Raw genomic sequence first — 23,138 nt, 5'->3', positions numbered from 1 at the left:
GTAGGTGGCGATATGTGCCTGGTGCGGATGCGGATTCATCTTCCAAGTTTCATTTGTTTTAACAGAGTGGAGTTGGGAGATTGGGACAGAAAAGGAGCCATGGGGAAAGGGCACTGTGTCCTTGCACAGAGTGAATGACAAGGCTGTAGCCTTCATGACAAACGCTCACCATGCCTGGGTTTCAGCAGTTTGGGTTGTGAAGTTAACTAACTACTTTTTAATCTTACCTCCTCAAATAGTGTGTCAGCCAACTAACCATCTCAGCGGTTTAAGTCTCGCCTTCTGCAAATTGAGAGCAACCTGATAAACAGAGGAAGAGTTGTATTTATTGAAAATACTCCTTTCCCTTCGAGGCAGTCATGATCATTCAGAGGGCAAACTATGATGGCAAATACTGCCCTGGGCAAAACCCACAGGGGGATACATTAATTGACATGCATTCTAGATTTGAAAGGCTGTAACTGAATTTCCTTAGATTTATTGAAAGTGAATCCCATTAACTTTCTAACTTCTGGATCATTGTGTTTCTGAAAGGATGGCAAAATGACAACAAAGGCAGCCTTGACTTTGGGAAACGCTGTTTAGTGTTTGTGGTGGTTTGATTGCAAACCTCATCTGTGGGCACTGAAACGTGAATGCGTTTCACAACCAGCTAAAGGACAGGGAGGGAGGACTCCCACTTAAGCACCGCAACTTCTCTGTTGAGACGCTTAACTGTCAGGACCCTGGCTGCCCAATGACTCTGCTTTTGTTTGAGTACAGATTCTATTACTGAAGAAAGAAGTCTTGATTTCTAATCTCACTAACTTGGGAATATTCCTCCATCTGTGATTATGGCTTTCTATTGTTAATCTACTGTTATTTTTAGCCACACAAAATGTTTTCCCCCAGAATAATAAAAAAATAAAGATAATTTGGGTTGTTTGTGTAACCACTTAACTCTTAGCTGAAAGTCATTAAGCTTTCTTCCTGGGATTCACTGAATGATTTGCATATAGCATTTGCAGTGTGACTTGCTTGGGAGCGCTGGCAATTTTGGATGGGGGAGCTTGGCACTGGCTTTATAGGCCTGTGTATTTTCATTGAACCATCTGGCTTGAAACCATGAGTGGAGGGAAGGCTCCCCCAGAGAAAAGTAACGTTAAGTTAGGTGAAGTGTCCAGCTGCGATTTTACACTGTACAAAAGTGAGTCGGCATACACCGAGCCCCACTGGTGAATTCCGTCCACATGGCAAGAACGTGGTTCAGGGCCATGCCGTGTGAAGAGCTTGGAGAGTACCACTGATTCAGGAGAACTCGTGCTCACCCTATTCTAGGGCCCCTTGACCTGCTGTTGCTTTCCCCTGCCCCCACCTTTGGAGTTGTCTGATTAGCAACGTCTGGTAGGAGCTGCTAAGGTTGTCTTCTTTGAAGGAAGCCTGTGGGAGCAGCAACTAAATGTGCCGTATCTTTTCCGTTATTGTTGTTGTAGCAAAACCATTTGAAAATGGACAGTATTTGGACATTTATGGAATCACCAGGGACCAGGCTGGGGAGTATGAGTGCAGCGCCCAGAACGACGTCTCGTTCCCCGACGTGAAGAAAGTCAGAGTGGTCGTCAACTGTAAGTCTCTCCCGCTTATCGCCATAGCAACTGGGGAATGTCTGAGATTGCTTTGATTGCTTTACTTCACCGTGTCCTCCTGGTGACTGTCACTTATCTAGGCCAGACATCCCCACAGAAATGGCCTCAGCAGATCCCAGCCATGGTTTGGATGCTGTGCAGACTGCAGTCGTCCAGGGTCGCCTTAGCGCCCATCACTCTAAGTGGCCTCACTCTTGTCTCTAAAGCAGAGCACACACATGCTGTGCCCTCCTCCTGGCTCTCACTTGCTGGACACCAGTCCTGAGCTCCAGGGTCCAGTACTTGATCTGACCTGGTAGGCACAAAGAGGAAGCCCTTCACACAAAGACAAGAGTAGGGTTGTAAGCCTTGGTCAAGTGAATATGGAATTCTATTTTGCTTGGAAATACTGGGGAAATTGGCAAATTATTTTCCCACAAATGTTATCATTGTGAAGGTACATATGAGCTGAATGTACACAGTTACCAACACTGTGACACCACATGCTTTTTCAAAATGGAAAAATAAAACCAGCAGCTGTAAGTACTCTTGACCTGTGAGTAAAGCTGTCTTTTCTTCTCCACAATATACCCTAAGTCTTTCTTTCAGGTTTGTTTTTAATTATTAAAATTTTCAAAGAAAGTATTTTGAGGATAAGCGCTTCTTAACCAAAATACACAAGGTTTGTCTTCTATCTGTTTTTACTCCATTTATGTACTTTCCTTCATATGATCATTGGTAATGTCTGTGTATCATTGCCAACCAGATCACATGGAACTGTTCTAAACATATCTATAAACACTAATGCCAACCAGCAGTTACTCTATGTGAACAAGACTCTTTCAGTCTCATGAAGCCAATGCTAACTCTCTTAAACACTCTTGGCATCGAGCTGCCCACCAGAATAGACCGTTGCCATTAGCCAGCATTTGTCAGCCATTAATCTGCACACTTTGGGTGAAATACCTCACTGAGACTGAGCAAGTGAACACCATGCCTGACCAGCAGGTAGTTTCTGGAGGAAATGTTCAGAATTCTGTGAAGAGAAAAAGTAGAGCCATTGGAGCAGGCCTTGAGGAGCTCTCAACTTCCAGCACCACCTCACCCTAGCTGAATCAGCATCCTATGGACTCTTATTACAGAAGATTCCCACTGCCTTCCAGGACTTTTATTGCAGAGAGTTGCTGTTTAATCCCTCTGAAATCCAGGAGTGGAAGACAACAAACCAGATGAGAGATCCTGGTGATTAAGTCAGCAGCTGTATTTGCTGATTTGATTTTTTCAGGGTTGGGATGAAAGAGACAAGTAAGGAGTGAGCACGAAGAAATGAAAATACAGTCAAAACCTGTCAATGAAGAAACACTGGGCCCTCAATGCATCCTCTGGTCCACCTGGTCTTTGAAAGGATGTCTCTGATGAGGATATGGAAGGCCCGTGGCTATGTGGAGTAGGGCGATCCCATCCCCTCGGATAATCTCCCCCTTTCTCCTCACACAGTCCTGTCTGTCCCACCTTACCTCCAGTTCATTGTGACTCAACTCTTCTATTCTTCTCTATTTTTTCCTAGACAAATAGAAACTTTAGGCCTAGAGAGAAACTAAACTATGTTACCCTCTGAAAGTCTGTGTGGGGAAAAGGATCCAGTCCATGCAAAAGAGCAGATGTGGGCACTCAGGAGTCATAACTCAGAGCTGAGGCTGTCTGACAGCTTCATGGGTGCTGGAGGAAGCAAAAACCAAAGTCAATTTCTTCCCCACACACTATGATAGGAGGAGTATTGACAATGCCTGTCATTTGCCCCAGTTCTGGTGACCACCACTAACTGGAAGACTGGGTTATTACTAAGCACACAACGCTTCATGCCACAGTCTCAGAACCTGGATTTAGGATACAGGATTGATCACAGGTCACCAACAAACCCCTCCCATGCTTCATGAATCATGTCCTTATTACACCAGACTGCAAGCAGGTCTGCCCTTCACTCCGCAGAGACAGCAACACTGTGTCTAGATTATATGGTTACAGGAAGTATATTATAAACCAGCATTCTGCCCTTAATGCATAAAGAAGTGACAGGGCCCATAAAAAGCCGTCTTCCTGTGCATAAGATGGAAGTGGGAAAGTTTGTACAAAAATCCACAAGCTGAAGGAAGCTGAGTCAGTGTGTGAAGGATCTTGGAACAGCTGGGAGGAAAAAAAAAACCTTTGATCACATAAAATAGTCACATCAGGATGGAAACAGAGAACTGGGAAGGAAGATGGGGAACTATTTTTTAATTAGTAACAAAAATTCCTTTAAAATAGCTAATTAACAGTGATATATTTATAAGTGGACTTTTTACTAAGGAAATTCTTTATACCTCTCACTTTGAAGTCTTTTTAACATACTTTTATTGATTTATAAAGCAATTAAATACAAAGTAAACTAAATTTCCATGTGACTTGTTTGTGCATCCTTGGTTTTGGGTGACCCTGCTCAGCCCCCTCATTATCATCCCATTCCTTAAGGCATCATTTTCCCCTAACGCTTTTTACCAACTTCTGATAACCAGTAAAACACACAAATATAAAGAGCTGAAAGTAGGATCCACGGATATGAGAGAATATGGAACATTTATTTTTTGCTTTCAGCATTTACCTAAAAAGGCATTTTTCTTTATCCCTTATAAATAAAATCCCATTGTGTACCTAAGCTACATTTTCAAAATCCACTCTTGGGTCGATGGACCTCGAGGCTGACTCTGTGTCCTTGCTCTTATGAACAGAGCAGCAGCGAACAATGGAGTGTCTCTCACATTCGACAAAGAATACTTGGGCATGGGCCAAAGTGTGGGGTGGCTGGGTCAAAAGGTCAACCTGTTTTTAGCTTTTGAGGGGCCTCTGCACTGAATCCCACAGCAGGGACGGGAAACAGTTTACACTCACGGGAGTGTGGATAAGGGATCCTCTTTCCTGTATCCTTGCTGCCTTTGTGAAGTTTGATCTTTTAGCTCTCTCTAAATCATAGTTTCAGTTGCTCAGATGTTTGCAAATGTCCCATGAACAAGGTGCTTCACCTCGGTTTGGTTGAATTTCATTATTTTCTGAGCCAGCGTTGCACAGATCTGCGTACCGTCTGAGGTGCAGGTGTGCGCAGTATCATATGTGCACTGTGTCTCTTGGTTGTGATAAAGTTTCAAAGTAGTAATCTTGTGAAATTGTCCCTTCAAATGCCAAGGCCCGACAGCTGCCTGTGGATTTTACTGAGCTGACTTCACACAGAACAGCAGCCAAAGCCGCCCATTTCACAAAATCGCAGAACCAGCAGAGCTGTATGGCAGGCAGACTTAGAAACACACACTCCTGATGAGAGGCAGAGGCCTCTAGAAGCATGGGCAGTGGTGCCCTCTCATGCATAATTGTTCACACACGTTGGCGGTGCGGGAGGAGTTCTGTATATACACATTAAACACACACACATGCGGTGACACCCTGGACACACACATAACTGCACGTGTGCACTGAACACCACTGGGGATGCAGGGAGAGTAGAGACACTGTTAACCTAGGAGTGGCAAGTAAGTTTCTATGTGGACAGGTTTGTTGTCTTATTGCCATTTGTATTCCATTCTCACTGACAGCTTAGCGAGTTCCAAGCCCATGTTTGCTAATTATGAAGAAGAAGGCTGATTGAATTTCAGAGAGCCCATGGGTTGACCTGAAGGAGGAAAGCAGGAACATAACCAGGGAAGCTCTGGCCAGGAGAAGAAAAAACAGAATGTGGAAAACAGCAGTGGACCCTTTAAATAGAGAGGAGTCAAGGCTGATATTGCAATGGAAGTTGGTGAAAAATAGCTGGGTCTCAGATCTCAGGGTGCAGAAGGCCAAGACCTGCCATTCACTGGCGATGCTGGTACTGAGTGGCAAGGGCAGGAATGGTCAAATCTCTCTACTTTTGGAGGGGATCTTCTAGTGGAGAGTGTCTTGGAAATGTGGTCCTCACAGTCCAGTAGAGTTCATAGAATTTTATTGTGATTGAACATCATCAGATAAATTGCCTCCTCATGACCAACTGACCTCCAACCCCGTAGGAAAGGTTTTTTTTTTTCCTCTATCTAAGTCTCAAATTCCATTTCTAGGAAATCAAGGACATGTATTTTGTATGTGTTGTAATTAGTAGTTCATGTTTCATGCATACAAAACTGATAAGAATAAATATGTACATATGAAATTGTGTACATATTTTGAAAATAAGAGTTTATCTGTAGGTGGGTGACAGTTGTGCAGCTTGGTCTGTTCATGAAACTCCTAGCAGTGGGACCAGGACCTGCCCTGGTACATGAGCTGGCTTTTTGGAACCTATTTCCTATGGTGGGATGCCTTCCTCAACCTTGATACAGTGCGAGGAGCTTGGTCCTGCCTCAGCTTGATATGCCATGCTTTGTTGACTCCCATGGGGGAGGGCTTCCCCTTTCTGAATGTCAGAGAAGGGATGGATGTGGGGGTAGAAGGGAGGTGGGAGGAGGGAACAGGAGAAGAGGAGAGAGGGGAAACTGTGGTTGGTATGTAAAATAAATTAAAACTTAATTTTTTAAAAAAAGGAAAATATGAAGTTGATTGTAGAGCCAAGCATGATGCACTTTTATCTCAGCATGAGGGAAGTAGAAACAGGAGGTTATCTGTGAGTTCATGGCTATCCTGATGTGCAGATTGAGTTCCAGGACAGCCAGGGCTACAGAGAGGAACCTTGGAAGAAGAAGAAGAAGAGAAGAAGAAGAAGAAGAAGAAGAAGAAGAAGAAGAAGAAGAAGAAGAAGAAGAAGAAGAAGAAGAAGAAGAAGAAGAAGAAGAAGACAGTTGAAGCATAGAGAATTTAAATATCTAATGTCTTTCCTGATTAAACAAAATATAAAATGCATAAAAGAAATACAATAATTAACTATAAACATACAAAATTCAGCCAAATCAAGTGAAAAGATATTTGTCTATGACTTCAGCTTTAGCAAAGATGGATTCATGTATTGACCATTTCACTCAGTATTAGAATGATTTATCTCACAATTTGCAGTAAATGGAATTGAGTGGTCCTTCTATGATAAAATAAATAGTAAAGACATTTTTGGGTATGCTGGGTACCATGCTTTTATCCAATGTTTCAAAGGTGCATATTTGTGCATAATTTTGCATCTTCTGCATATTCATTTATGCAAATGTGCACTTTATCTTCCAATATAACTAGCTCCATACCTGTGGACTAGAATGTTCCAATTAGGTTGACTTAGTACAGTGGCTCCAAAGCTGGAAGTGAGGGGCCACAGGGAACAGGCAGTAGAAGAAGCTTTGAGGAATGTAACCAGTGATCTTAGACTAGTCATAAAGTTCTTCCCAAAACCTTGGGCAATTTATGCAGATGTCAAACTTGTGACTGGAAGAAATTGGAGCTGTCAAGAGCCATCACTTTGATACAGAGAGGACTCAACATTCAGGAACTGACAGGAGTGAGGAGACTACAGATACCTGCAGCAGGACACTGAATTACTAGTTAGTCCTTTGGCTTTTATTTCTTCCTCTATAATAACCCCTATTTATTTATCCCTTCTTTTACATCTGATGATAATTAAGGCCAAATTGAATGTACATTTTACATTATTACATTTATGGCTAATAAACTCCAACTTTTTAACAGTAACAATGTGGGGTATAAAAAATAGGAGTATCTCCCAATAAAAGTACAGGTTCATATATCATCTCCAGGATTATGACGTTCTTAGCACCTCGATATTTCTATGTTTTCACTTAATTCTTTTTCTTCTAGTTACTGTCAAGGGCTCAGGCTAAGACCAAGTCTTCAAGAAGCTAATTATGTACAAAAGGGAGGAAAGGGGGTATATTTATCATTAAAATAGTTATTTATAATTCAAGGCAAGTGTGTTACTATACCAATCCTAAGGTGCTAGGCATGACGGTTAGCAACAAACCACACAACCTTGGAGTGTCTAAGGGGCCTTGACCATGAAGGGCAAAACTGAACTCAATGTTAAAATAAATTATTATTATTAAGAACAAAATAGAGGATCCACCACATGAAAGCAGCAACAGTAGCATTTGCTTAGCATGGCAGGAGGCAGGGGACAGGAAGTTCCCTTTCAGACAACCTGCAATGGCCTGGCTGTAGTGTAGAAGGGAGCCAACAGAAGGGAGGAAGACCCCTCCTTCAGAGCAGGATGGCTACCTCGGGAATGGTAACTTAGTAGAGGATGGATTCCTCTGAGCAGCATGGAACATCAGCAGAGGGCAGGATGGCTACCTCAGGAAGGGTACCTTAGTAGATGATGGATTCCTCTGAGAAGCAGGGAACCTCAGCGGAGACACAGCTGGGAGTTTGTGAATTCAGTAGGGATGCTTAGATCCAGTGTTCAGCTATCAAAGAAAGAATAACTTGGGGTGATTAACTATTCAGAGAAACATCTGCATATTAAGTAAGTATATTTACATGTTTTTATTCCCTACATCTGTGGAGAAGGCTTGAGAGTTCTGGTTTGTCATTGCAAGGATAAAGCTGACTAAAATTGCAATACTAAGAGCAAAACACAGGCTACAAGCTGTGAGCAGCTCAGGGGTCTGGGACAAACTGCAGAAGGTTTGACAATGAATGGTTCATCACCCACAGGGAACATTTTTAACAGTAAATCTCCCCCCAAAGAACAATATTGAAAAGAACTTAGAACTGAACTTTCCCTTTTCTTATTGTGGAGTTTGCGGTAACAGAGGTCCAAAGTCATTGTGTGCATATATTCCTGCAATGCAGCTAAGTACTCAATTAAACATGAGGAGGCTTTAAAAGACTGAGTCCAGGACTCACATGTGTTCAGTGAATTCTGGGAGGGATCCTAGTTATAAAGCCCTGTGAAGGATCTTCCCTGTTTAGCTGTAAATGAGAATACTTCCATGGGAATTAAATATACGCTTTCTGGAAGTAAAAGATAGAGTCATTTTATTGCTTCAGTACAAGAGCAAATCTTTCTTGATGAGGATTATGTGTGTTCAGTTTAATTTCTAGTTCTTTCTACATTGACATATATGTCAGAAAAAAAGCTGTAGATGTAGCGGCATCAGAACAAACACGTGAGGTAAGAAAACAATTTCATACAGGAGGTAGAGGCTTTAGGTTGGAAATTATTCCATGCTTAATTGAAGTACTAAAGTTAAGGAAGAGATAACAACAGTGTGGGCTTCTCATCTAGATGTACGGTCTCCTAGTGTGCTTCCAGAAGGCCAGACTCTGAAAATTACCAGTGACCTCACTGTAAGTTCTTCAAAGACCTACAGGCTTCAGACTTTACATCAACCAATACAAAGCAGCAGTTTATAAACCTGGCCTTATTTAAATCCATCTGATCAGCAGTTCCCTCTGGTAGCATGTCTATCTTACCACATAATTCAGAGCACTGAAACTTTTAACTCAACACTTGAGAGCCATTTGTAGACTAGGGTGATACCAAGTCAGCCTTGAGTCTTGACTACATTGACGCTGATGCGAATAAACACTGTAACAATAGCTGGCATTCTTGTGTCTGAGAGCATGTGAATGTGTGTGAAGGAGTCAATGAATGACCAGAGGAAGAGTCTGCGGCAGTAATGTCTATGTGCCCAAAAGTTTGAAAGGGACTTACCTGCAGATCAGAAGGTGGAGCTAGTCACTGGCTAGCCATAGAGGTCTGGAGGTCTGTACAGACAGACAGGAAGTGGTATGGCTGGGTAAAGAGGAAGGGATAAGGCAAGAGGAAACAGAAACTCGGTCTCTCTTTTGGCTGGGAAGTTGGGTAGGTAAAGTGGCTGTGATTTTACTCCTTTGTCTCTTTGATTAGCATTTTCCCCAATATCTGACTCCGGGATTTTATTATTAAGACTTAGAACTGGTACAATAGGAACCATATTGTGGGAAGCATCCTTTATGTACGTAAGCTGGCATGCTCCTTCCCCATTATTTGGGCATTTATTTATCCTTATTCTCTCTCCCTCACCATTAGCTAATTATACTCATTTTTGATTATACACTTAAAAATTTCCTCTTTCCTTTTCTCTCCTTTCTTCCCACGTGTGAAAAAAAAAGTTAAAATACACTGGGAAATAATTTTTGCTGTGAGGAATAACAATATATTTAATATACATTATTTTGATTACTGAATTATTGAACCTATTATATTTACTATGATAAATGGATACAATTGCTTTTTGAATATTAACTAAATCATAATAAAGTCTTAAGTTTGGGGATTTCGGAATAAAGAGATTAAGATCCAACAGAAAATTAAGCATCTGAATTATATTTTTACCTTAGTATTTTAACTGACTGTAACTTTGGAGGAGATATTTAAGCATGTTGGTCTGAATTTATTCTTCCATTATAAAATAATGGATCCCTTTTCTGGTTTCACCCCCACCTGAGACCCTGATGTCTTCCTTTGATGTGCATTGATTCGCTCTTGGAAGCATGGACAGGCACCCAACAGGTAACAAGTCAAAGCTTTAAGAACACTGTTCTACTTCATGGTGTTTTAACCTTGTAATTTTGCTTGGCGCCTCTTTATAGAGAAATTAACTGTGATAATTTGCTTCTTTGATGTTTTGTCAGGAAACTTAGGCCTGCTGTTTGTTCCCTGGTACTAATAATTCCTGGGAGCAGCAAGGAAAACAAAGGAGAAATAAAGTCCAGAGTAATACAATTAGTATGACAGTTCTCAGTGAAGTGGCATGTGAGGTGACAAAGGCAGAATTTGGAGTCACGCGCACATAGGTCCCACACCCCTCGGCTGCTTGCTAAGGCTAGAGTGCTCAGGAAACCAGGGGCTTCCTTTCATAAAAACCTGGAGGTAATTGTGACAGTCTTAGAAACTTCTTGAGGATTAAGTAGCAAAATACATGAAAACAAAAGAGACCGTTCTAATCCACGCCCCTTCCCCAAGTTCGAGGCAGTTGGGCACAGGGTTCCACACACAGGACCTGTGGCAGGTCACCCCAGCCTTCAATCCCAGTCCTGCCACTGGCTGGTACTGGAACCAAGAGAACTGACTTATGGTTTTGTGTGATAATTTATTCAACTACGATGTTGGGGTCGTGGGGATTGACTGAGTTCATGCACAGTGACTCGGCGAAAGTAGATATTAACACCACGTAGTTAGACATTGCCTGTAGACCAATCAGACAAATAAAAATACATACATAAAAAGTATATTCCTGACAACCAGCTAAGTTTTTCCTTCGAATGGATGGACACAATTAGATTTCAATAGCTTTCGAAACCACAGCTCAGGTGGTACAGAAGGATTTGGAACTGAGCCTTAAAAGCCGGACCTTAAGGCTGTGGCTACCTTCATTGTAACTCCCAACTCCAAGGAAATTGAAAAGAGAACCTAATTATTTCTTACAAATCGCTAACTCTGGAGACTTTTAGGAAGATGAAGGTTGAAGGAGAGAAGACGGGGCTGCCGAGCGAGAGAAAGATTCGATTCCTCTGAATGGCACAGGTGCTACTGGAATGGTTGGGGCTGAAAAAAATTGTGGAGAGAGAGAAGATGAGTATTTTCCACGAATAAAGAAAACAATCATAATAAATAATCCTTAGGAATCATGTGGCACTCAGAACGCTTTGTTTGGGAGTCTTCAGAAATGAGAGCCTTTGTATAATAGGAAGCCTCAACCCCATGCAGTGAAATTAACTGCGGGGCTGAAAAATAAAATAAAACAAAAACTTTAGAAAAATTCCCACTGAGCCAGGAGCATAAAGCAGTTTAGATTTCATAGGTAAAATGAAAGACGACAGAGCCCAACTTAAAGCCTTCAGAGTGGGTCCTTTCCAGTGTGCTGCTCTGCTCGATGGCCTCAAGGCATCATCTGTTGAGAAGTGGATTGAAGGCAGTTGTAGAACAGTGGGTTTACCCTCAAGTGTTTCAAAGTTAGGGCTAGTAATTTGGATAAAATCTCTTAATTTATTAAGTAAGGAAACAGGATCTATTCCTTTCACACAAGTGAGTTTTTCAGCAACAATCCTATTGTGACTTTAAACAAATGAGTACTCTGCACCCTAAACAATGTTGAGAGTGTCCCCTGTGTGGACTGCTCCCCTCTAGCCCGCACTGCGCGGCAGGCAGGTCAGCGCCCCCGTGCATGTACTGCACCCCTCCGGTCCACATTCCAGGGCAGGCAGGTCAGTGTGTCCATGCATGTACTGCATCCCTGCAGTCCACATTCCAGGGCAGGCAGGTCAGCGCCCCAGTGCATGTACTGCACCTCTCTAGCCCACACTCTGCAGCAGGCAGGTCTGTGTTCCGTGCGTGTACCGCACCCCTCTAAGCCACACTCCACGGCAGGCCCGTGGAGGGCTGTTGGTATTTAGAAGTCTGCCAGTGCCTCTTCATCTAAGTGGGCAAACTGGTTCTACTAACCCTTCCGTTTGTTTCTGCTGGTGGGAATGGACGTGGGAAACTCTATGATCCACCTGCGCATGCACTCTTTGCTAAACTGTCTCATTAACCCTTCTGCCTAGCCAGAGAGAAGGAATCACAGTCAGGAGTGTTTGCTGCTCGGTGTGTATAACTCTGAGGATCCAGAACTGTGACGGAATGCTTGCAGTTCCGTGACATGAAGCATCACGTGGCTCTTCGGAGTCTTGTTTCAGCCCTCTGTGTGGTCTGGCCAGGCTGCAGGACCTTAGACCCTCAGCCTGAACAGACACGTAAAGGCCACTTCCAGGCAGGGCTTCTCCTTACCTCCTATGTGATGCTTTTCCCTTCCTCATACCAAAATCCTCAGCCATGACTTGAAGTTTACACTAGACTACCGTCAAGGCTCTGAGTGCACAGAGAAGTGGATTCTTGTTATTCTCCACCCATCTTGCTTCTCTCCCTGTGCTGAGGACAAAGTATTCTTGACTTCTGGGTGAGTGAGCCCTAAGCTGTTTTACCAACAGATTGTCTGCCTGGGTCTCTTTGTTCACAGAATGTAGCTTTCTCTGACTAAGGTAATGGAGGATACTGGCAAGAACACCCTGGATAAAATGTAACATTTATGCTTTTTGTCCTACTTCAAACGTTCTGCCTACAAGAAACCATAAAAGCTTAGAGGAGCACAGGTCCCTCCCCGGAGCAGCAGAACCAACTGAATTTCTGTTTGCAGATTTTGTGAGTCGTTGGAAGTCTTTGAAGCAAAGTATGATTTTGTTCAAAGCACAATTGGATTCAAAATAACATCTGACTATTAGCCTCTGTGAACCTTCCTGACAAAATAAACTGAAGCGCAGGGGACAGAGCAGTGTTTGCTCACACCAAACCTACAGAGCCAGAGTCCAGGAGCGATTTAGACAAACTGCAAAAGGCTCAGGAGTTTAACTGAAAAACGCCCACCCTGATTTACCTCCTGGAAGAAAGCCATGCCCCTGACAAAGACAGAAGACTTCACTTTCCTCCATCGGGTCCTTTTCTTTTGCCTAAAAAACTTCCAAAATGTACCAACCAGACTACTTCCCCTGTGTGAGACCACAGCCTCCAAGGCAGTCCAGCTGTCACCAGCTCCTTTATCAACCATCTCTTTGTGTTCCAGGGGGAATGCTTTTACCATGCTGGGAATTGTGACTTTCCATTGGTTCTGCATTGTGGACAGAGATAAATAAGGAACTGAGTTGGTCCTGTGGATTCTGCTTAATTAATCTTGTTAGATGCAGAATAGAGGAGGCTGTAGGCCACAGGCTTGCTCTGTATTTGGGCCTGGGAAATGCATCTGACCAACTGCAGGATGGTGCATTTATACACTGTAGGTCTAACACTGCCGAGCACGCATTCAAACTAGGACTAGGCCAAGGACAGGAAACATGCACACGTACATGCCAAACAGTGAAAGGGGGCGGCTCTTCAAAGCTTGGAAGTATCATATTTAACTGCAGCAAAAGGAAGGACTCAGAATTAAGAAAAGTTAGTATTAAGCAAGCGGATATTTCCTCCACAGAAATTATAACAGAGCAATGAAGGGGGGAAAGTGAAACTGAGATCAAAGTCTTACAGAAAAACTCAGGAGTGCATTATATTTGAAATGATGCATTGTGGTAGTAAGAAAGATGATATGGTTTCTCCTGCCACAGACCATACTGGAAATACAGACAACACTCTCATGTGGTTAAACACACACTGCTGAGAACCGCGTTGGGCCAGGGCTACGTCTCTCCCAGGACAGCACACAAACTGGGAGAGGCATCTTCCAGTTGCTGTTCTGTGTGGAGGTGCAGGTTTTGGTGCTAACTCGTCAGTCTTGAGAGACTGGAGATAAAACGTTGGCCCTTTATGAGAGAAAGGTGGCATCAGTCAGTCTCGGTCATAAAGAGGGGTAATCAAAGGCCAGTATGTTCCGGTAGCAAAACAGGGTAGAAATCAATGTTTTGCCCCACTTCACCCATTCCAACCGTGACACGTGAGGCTGAGGGAAGAGAGCTTGTGTGAGGGAAAACCTTTCTGAGGGTTCCCAGCTATGAAGCTCGCTGGGTCTGGACTCACACCGTTTGCAAACTGTAAGGATACCAAGGGCACAGTTATGATGGAAGGTGATCCAACAGCCTTGGTCCCTACATGTTCGACAGAAGAGAAGGCATCAGGCTGTATATGCTACACTTTAAAGCAGGATCCAAGACTTTGTTACAGAGAGAAGTCAAGAACCAGGAATTCTCAACAAAGAGTTTCATACATGAGGGATAAAGCGCACCAGCTGCAGAAAACTGAGAAAGCCGACAACTGTGGGACCATGGAGACAAAGACTAGACATACCCGAATAAAAGAGGGAGCCCCTAGGCGGTGGGCAGTGGGAGGGGCTTTGGTGCCTAGCACAGCTGTGCTACAGGGAACACACAGGAGCAGAACTGCAAACTGATTAGCTTCTCATATCAAAAAAAAAAAAAGTGAAGAATTCTAGAAAACAACCCGTTTTCATCTTGAAATGTCCAAACCAAAACCTGAAGAAATTTTTCCCCCTTTGATAATTTAGGTCCCCAGGCCTGAAACAGCCAGAAAGCTGGATAGAATGACTGAAATATGTGAAAATGCCTCGCGGTTATAGAATTAAAACAAAATACACACTGAGCTCTGAAATTAATCAGCATGAAACCTCTCCAAGGTGCAGCAGTGCAAAACTTTGTCTTCCTCCTCAAGAGGCACTGGGAAGGGCTTGAGACCCAAGCCCTCATTCTAATGCTAGTGAAGGACGAAGGGGGGCAGGGGCAGTCATGACCAGTTACACAAAGCCCTGCACCCTGAAACCCTGCTCCAGCCACAACTGCTCCCCTGTGGTGTGTGTGTGGCAGCGAGTGGGGGTGGGGGGCAAGGTGTCTTGTCCCAAGCCAGGCTCTGATTTCACATGGGGATGTGCAGGGACGTGGAATCTAGAGCATGGAGTCACATTTTGACTTTATTTTTCTAAAATTCTACAATGATTAATTGTATTTATTCTCCACTTAAGTAGTGGGATCCATCGAAGATTAGTTAATAAATAAATCTCTAGAGAAGTGTAATTTTATAATTATAGCAAGCTCTCTATTGGCAAAGCCCGTAAAAATCTCAGAGTCAGAATTCACATATTTTGTATAAAAAAAATTAGAATTAACAACACAGACAAAAAAGTAAAACTGGGACTTTTTTATGCTAAAATCACCAGGTGTAACATTAAGGAAGAAGGAGTGGAGGTGTTATCTGAGGAAATGTGTCCACACAGACTTTCCAAAGATGCAAATCAGAGTCATTGCAATATAGCGAGCTAGGTGGAGCTGAGCAGAAAATCGAGAAACTGGAAGATGTAGATGGAAACAGTTGTAGAATTCCAAAGGCAGAATTTGGAAAGAGACATACAGTGCTAAGGCATAGCTTGGGTGCAGAAGGGTCAATCCCCAACAACATACAGAGAAGGGATTGCAGAGAGTCAAGACACATTACATTCCTATGCATCATTCGTAAATATGGCTCCATATGTATAAGGTATAGAGAAAAGGAGAGGGGGAATAGGCAGCTGTTGGGGAAAATAGTAGAATTTTCACAGTAATTATTAAAATCTAATTATCAAACTGAAGAATCCCTAGAAACCTAACACATAATATTGACACATAGCCTGATGACTTCCATAATGGCTGTATTAATTACATACTCATCATTACTCATTTATTTTTTTCTTCAAGAACATAGAGGTAAGAGTAGAAGGACAAGTTGGACGAGAGAGGAAATGGAAATATTGCTGAAAATACATTATATATATATATACATATATATATATATCCCGATTAAGATGTGGTTTAGACCCCTTGCTGCACTTGCTGAGGACCCGAACTTGGTTCTTAGCTCCTGTGTGATATGACTCACAACATCCTAGGACCCCAGCTCCAGGGAATAGAACATCTTCTGGTCTGTGTAGGCCCTACATGCACACACACACACATGATGCCGCCAGACACACGAACATACAAGTAATTAAAACTAAACTAGATATTTATAAAAAGGTTTTATGAGAACTAACTCAGTGTAAGTCAATACGGATGAGAAGTAAAGCACATCTGTGTGGAGACACTGCAATGGAAGCCACAAGAAACGGAAGGAAATGAAGACTGATTACCTAGAAGGGAACAGGACACTAACTGATGGTTGATGCTGAATAGCAATAGATGCCGGAAGACAGCAACAAAACAGCGGACTGCTGTTGTCCCAGAAGACAGCTCAGAACCCACAACGCCCAATACATGAGAAAGCTGAGGAGCAGCAGATCCCCAAGGCTGTCATGAAATGACCCCAGCATCTGACAGGAGCATTTGTATTGAACACCAATTCTTCAGGCAATTCTAGGGGAGATTATCCTGCCTCCCTCAGGTGGGTGGAATCCCTCCTGAAGTAAAACAAGAGGCATACATTGCCCTAGATGGATTTAGTTAAATGCTGGCATCCACTATCCAGCCCCATCCTGAACAAAGCTGATAATCATATAATCAATGTGTGTATTGATACAGAGGTGATATAAGCTGAAGTTCGAGACACAGTGCAGCATGCAGAAGGCTCTTGGGAGACTTGCCTGAACCAACAGATGGCTTCAGAGTGGTGAATGACAAGTTACACAAACCACTAAAAGTGGGGATATTTGTAATACTGCAGCATGACAATTCTACAGATAACTGGGTAAAGAGATGCCATTGGAAAATGGTTTGGCACTTAAATCATTAATTATATATACATTTGTTTTGTTATCATTTTTAAGAAATTTAATGCATGATTGCGGTATTTACGTCATTTCCACCCCTCATTCTTCTCCAACTCCTCCCAGGCCCCCCACTCCTTCCCAACTTCATTTTTTAAGAACTATAATCTGTGAAACAAAACAGACCAGAACCAGTATGAGACCACAACACGAGAGATGGGAGGAGAGTGGTGGTCTGGGTTCTGAAGTCCTTGTCATGGAAAACAGCCTATTGTTTATTATAGATGAAAAGTTAATAAAATAGAAGCATGTAATAGAATAGGGCAAGTTAAGAACTGTGTTTAGGGCTGACATAAGAGACAAGATGGAAATTAACCAAAGGTGAACGAAGCCGCTAAGTGGCACAATGGAGGCTGAGAAGAAGAAAGAATGCGGAATGATGCCGCTGGGTTTCTGAAGGTCTGGAGGGGCTGCCCCTGAGGACATCTCTAGAATACGCAGCAACGCTGAAATGAGATCCTAAAACAGCTGCAATAATGAGAGAATTGTGAGGTTCCCAAATCAGGATGGTCACTGAGGCCTCTTTCGTAAATGACAGTGTGAAATTCAGATGTGCATAAAAGAGCTTGAGACAGTACAAAAAGAAATGGATGTTTGAAAGCCCACTTGCTCTTCAGGACTGAATCACACAGGGAGGGCAGGAGACAGGGGCACCACAGAGCCCCCTGTTTCAAAATGAACGCAGAGACTATTAACTAATCACAAGACAGCATGTTGGTACCAGAAATGTAGGAAAATCATGATCAGGCTGATGCTATCCTAGGAGGTGAACAATTGGTTTATGTTACAGATCAAAGGAAAATGCATAGACGATTATAACAGATTCAATGGGTGAACTGGTAGAATGAAATGTAAACAGAATGAAATTTAGACTGATGAGACCCATTCAAAAGATTTACATCAAATATGTTGCTTACTACTGAAGAATTAGGTGGTTTTCCCTTCACATCAAGGAACCAAAGAATTGTCCATCCTTATAGGAAGAAGAAATGTCTTTATTTTGCATATGGCCCTGCAGAACACATGTCAGACATAGTCCCCATGCATCAGTACTGATACTAAGAGCATTTAGGGGAATGACTATGTCATGAAGCATACAAGGGAGCCACCAACACTTCCTACACAGTGGGTATATCCAAATCTTTTGATGGAAATGGCAAAATGATCGATTGTCAAAATAATCTGCAAATTAAATGCTTTGAATGAAGATCTCAGCAAGTATTTTTGTTGAGTGGTCTCATGTCAGCAGACTTTCTACACTGGTAAGAGACACACTGGAGTAGAATAGAGATAGGGAAAAAAGCAAGGCGTGGTGCTCAGGCTGTGGCTCCATTAGCGAAAGGCTTCGCTGCAGGATCCCAGACACCGTATAATCACACCGGATGGTAAAAGTCTATAGTTCCAGCACTCGGGAGGTGAGAACGGGATGGTCGGGGGTTCAGGTTCATCCTTGGCTACACCACAGGTTTAAGGCCACACTGGAATGCATGAAACCCTGTTTCAAACGTAGTCAACGAAAAGCGAAACAAAAACCTAGCAGGCAGGAATTTCAGCAGAAACTAAAATTGGACTTGGCTTGATTTCCAACCCCTTCAACGCGTTTTGCCGAGTGTAATTTAACACTTACTTTCTGGGCCTGCTCCTACCCCTGTTAGCTGTTAAGATAGTTTCCCAGGAGAGACACAGGAATCCCTGACTGGCTTGGCCCTTTGCTCCACGCCCTTCCCCGTCCCTCACCATGGTCCTGATGCTCTAGACCTCTGCCCTGGGCTAACCTCTCCTTTGGCTGAATAATCCCCTTCCTTATTTCCCTGTTGTACCGTGCCCTCAGCACTGTGCCTAGCACTTGGGAAAGAGCTCTCCAGTGGAAAAGAGGCTCATGCCTGGCAGTTGGTTCAGAGGGGAAAGACCTGCCATGCACGCACAGTGTGTACTCCCCTCGACTTTGATGTGGCCACTGTAGACTTGCTGTGGGCAGACTGACAGCCAGTGAGTGAGGGCTGTTATTAAACGTGTTGATTCTCAGTCACCCCGAAGGTGTTCACGTGTGGCATTTAACACATTTGAATAAGCCCTTCCCTCCTTCCTGCATTATACTCATTTCATTATGCAATAAACCACACTCTTGCCACACCATGTAATTGACAAATGAAATTCATGCTGGGTCTCAGAGTGATACACTAAAGAGGAAAACCTTCACCGTGAGGGTTCATTTCGCCCATGACACAGCCCCACGGTGTTTCAGGGGCATATACAAAAATCATCCGGCTTAAAGCTCCCGTTATCTCCTCATTATTTCCAGCTGGATATAAATAACTGGCTCTTTGTCTTTCTTTATGCTGGAAATATAATAACGCATACATATTCCTCACTTGTTAACATAAACTGTTTTAGAGGTGTGTGCATAATTTCATTACTGAGCTTCATAAATCAACTATCCTGCCCACGTCTGCCCTCTGTGAGCAGGGTCTGGGAGCACCTGACCCTGTCCATGTCAAAACAGAAGTCGTGGGGATGATTTTCAAGTTGACTTGAATAGGTAAAGTTATAATCCACTTTCCTATTGTCAGGAAACCACATTAGCATTTTTGGTTATGTTTGATGAGGCAAATGCTGATTTTTTTGTTGATAATCCCCTCTTCCTTCACATCTCTGGTCTCTGAATCACAAGATGTTAGTGTCACGGGACAAAAGGCTGCATGGTAGGCCTCCTTGGCTCTGCGGATCGCCTCGGGTGTCTGAGGATATCGTGGCACACCCACGTCAATGTGGTTCAGCCGAGACAGGGAAGGGTGAGAGACGTGCAATCTGTGAAACAGGCTTTTACGTTATAATATGTTAAGTTGTTTAACCCTAAATTAATGAATAGCAAATCTGAACTCCCAAATAAGATCATGTGGGGGGGGACCCTGTTTATAGGTGCCCTTTAAAACTATAGTAAAGGCTTGTTCCCCTGCAGCTGTAAAATAAATACAGTGACTTCACACCAGTACCCAGTACTCACTCACTCAATTAAAGAGCAGACACCAAATAAAGGCAGCCATGCAGCAAAAACGAAAGTTCAATACCATTAATTAAATTATAGAACATAATTATTTGACAGTGCCTTGAGTTGTATTTAAAAGATGATATTGAAGTCGGTTGTTAATCATTGAAAGGTGTATGGTAAGGATGAGGCCACCACAAGATGGAAGATTACAAGTTTGTCATAAGCAGGAACCATCAGCAATGCATCTCCAGGGCGGGAAAGCAAGCAGCAGGATGGGGAGAGATGACAAAGGCTTCCCCGGAAGCCTGTGTGGGCGTCACCAATAGGGCCGGGGAGGCTCATGGCGTGCCAGTGCATCACGAGATGCGTTACCTTCGTGAATATCTCTAGTGCAGCCTTCAGTCAAAACCGCGCCTGCATCTCACAGGTGAAGGGAAGGAAGGGATGAGAGTTGAAGCAACCACCCGGCACAAACCACACGCGGGAGCAGGAACTGTGCGCAGACAGAGAGAACAAGCCTGGAGCTTCTCTTGCGTCGTTGAAAGAGAGGTGCAGACGCAATCGCCCTTCTTCTTGGCTCGATGGGTTTCTTCCTCGCCAAGAGAAACTTGCTGAGAAAACCTCCCTTCTGGAGGACCTTCTGACGTCTGTTTTTTCTCTCATGACTGGCAGGGTGGTCTGAGAAAGTCAAGTTTCCTATGTTGTTAGACATCCAGAAGGGCAGGGGGGACAGAGTTTCACCAGCAGGCAGCTAGCAGGGTCCTGCTGGGGTAGAGGAGGATTCCTGCTTGTCCTGAGCTTGTCCCTGCCTGCCAGAGATTCCCTCCTGGCGCTGTCACTGCTTCCCATTGCTCACTGGTGCCTTAGACTTAGAGAAAAGAGGAGTGGAAGCCCAAGGCCACTTCTCTGACCAGATGCCAGCAGTATTTATGTAAGAGAAGACTTATAGTACATCAATTACCCATATTTTCATAATTAAAAAAAAAGCAAAACTTTTGAGGCCTGAAAAATTTTGTCATTACAAATCTTCATGCCTGTAATGATTTGTGCTGTGTACAAGAGACATTCTTGGTGGCTTGGGACACTTAGCTCAAGTAGGAAAATAAGAATCATTAAAATTTATACCTGATGAAGCATTTTCACACACATTAACCTATTTTAATTCTCACCAAAAAAAAAGTGATTTGTTGTAAGCAATGCTTTCTTCTTTTATGAATGGGAGAACTTGGCTCTAAATGAGCCAGCTATTAGCCTCAGTGCTGAGACTCCAGAGAACTGGAAGCCATCTTCCCCGGTCTACACACTGCCCTCAAATCTGGGTCGAACAGCATCGTGGGATGTATTTATTGTGTCTGAGATGTTTCCCAGTAGCAAACATTAGTTTTCTTTTACCAATTTTATATTAACCTCCAACCAAAGTTCAAACACAGAGAGTTAGGAAGCAAGAGGAGGCTTTGCTCCTGGTACAGAGCCCCCTGTGGTGCTAGCTTGGTGCCCAACCCAAGCTTTTTATACTGTGCCCTCAGTGTGGCTCAAGACAGGAGGGAAGATTCCTTTCAGGGGCTTCTGGGCCTAGCTCTCCAGACACTCACACTCGCGTATGACCCTGTTACTGGGCTCAAGCGTGTAATTTTGTGTCTCAAGACTTCGAAACTCAGTGTTCATCTGTGTTGACTGAGCGGACTAGGCCTGCTTTTCCCTTTAGTCCACAGCTGCACACGTATACAGGAAATACAAAGCTCTCTCTATTCACCTCTGCTTGGTAAATTAAGAGTGTCACATCACAGGTAGGGCCACGGAGAATTCTAAATAAACCATTCCCAAGATGCTTGTTTGTATTTGGTGAGAAAAGATAATGCCCTGTCTATTGATAGCATACTGGTTCAGGTCTTGTTTGGGCAGCCATATTGTCAAAGTGTTGAACAGTAAACACCACACTGGGAAGAGTCCTGTGTGCCGGGCTCCCTCCTATAGTAAATGTGTAGATAGTCAACCCTATCTATACATTTGTTTCCAACACCTGGTTCCTGTATTCTTGAACTTAGCACTAAGCTCAGTGGATATATAACAGACATCAGAGTCGAGTACCAGATAAGGTCAGTACACATATGTGGTTGTTGTAGCCTCTTTCTGTGAAAATATAGAGCGTGTTTATCAACTGACCCAAGGGCATTGTGAAAAATTTACTGCAAAGAAGTGTTCAAATAAACAGAAAACAGGAAACAAATTTCCCTTTAAAATTAAAAATGAAAAATAAATTCAGTGGGAGTAGTTAAATAGACTTTAAAGTCCTTCATGGAGCACTAAAAGGTTACCAGACTAAGAAAGCAACCAAAGAGTTGAGCAGAGTAGCAAGCAGGACGGAGGTGCCAGAGAGTAAAGACTCAGGGCAGCTTTACCTCTGCCCTGGGAAAACCCAGGTTCAGTACTTATCCTCCAAGAAATAGAGCAGAACCTGTTTCTCCTCTCTTCTGTCAAGTGAGAATCCATTGTCCTCCTTTGGGAAAGGAGAGCGGGTAACAGCAGACTACCAACGTGAACCTGTGTGCGGTGGTCTGAGCGCTGCAAAATTTCCAGAAGACGCACTCCCAAGTCCTTCTGTCTAGGTGGATTGATGGGCTAACCCCAATTGAAAAAAATGAATTGAAATGTTTATACCTACCATAAAGGTTAAAGATGTATAAATAAATAAGAGATAAATAAAAACTGAATTTAAAAACTCAGCAACAAATAAACAAATGAAGCAAAGTATTGAAAATAGCCCAATGGTTTGGTTATAACCCACTGTGACCTCCTAAATGTTCTTAATCATAATGAAAACAGCTAAAGTTCATTCGTGTCTGAGCCCACCCAGCATTTCCCTGAGCACAGAGCAGATACTCATTCCTTTCAGGCTGATCTTACATTGCAGGGGCCACTGAGATAAGGCAAATGAACTGTTCTGGGGGCCACAACAGTGAACATAACACATTTCATCTGGGCAGTCTGCTTTGAGTGCCGCAATCTTAGTCAATGAAATTAAAAAGTTTCTGTGAGATTTTTGTCAAATAAACTCTCAAAATACATTACTCCAAGCTAATGCTACCATAAACAAAATTTTAAACAAAATAATGTTTTACTTAAGACCTTCTGAGTAGTGTTCCTGGACTCACTCCTTAGAGTTAGACAGCTTTCTCTCTGCCCCAGACTTGGATATGTAAACCAGAATTTAAACTCTGATGTCCTGACCCCACCGCAACCTCTGTTCATCAAGCCAAGTAGCAGTCGTAATTTTTCCATCTGGTATAATATTTCTAA

The 23,138-nt window shown here is 43.1% G+C and overlaps 1 protein-coding gene across 1 annotated transcript in view; it reads left to right on the top strand.

Moving 5' to 3' along the window:
• Positions 1–23,138, top strand: part of Negr1 (neuronal growth regulator 1) — a 661,063-nt gene that overhangs the window by 444,826 nt on the left and 193,099 nt on the right. The window contains exon 4 of the mRNA XM_050149512.1: positions 1,473–1,604. Within this exon, the coding sequence (XP_050005469.1) occupies positions 1,473–1,604 (132 nt within the window). The remainder of the gene's footprint in view (positions 1–1,472; positions 1,605–23,138) is intronic.

The sequence above is a fragment of the Alexandromys fortis genome, unplaced genomic scaffold (genome assembly GCF_014885135.2).
Source record: "Alexandromys fortis isolate MF-2015 unplaced genomic scaffold, M_Fortis_MF-2015_v1.1 scaffold_68, whole genome shotgun sequence".
Classification (NCBI taxonomy): domain Eukaryota; kingdom Metazoa; phylum Chordata; class Mammalia; order Rodentia; family Cricetidae; genus Alexandromys; species Alexandromys fortis.
The sequence above is the reverse complement of the archived record's forward strand: the minus strand, read 5'-3'. Positions and strand labels throughout refer to the sequence as shown.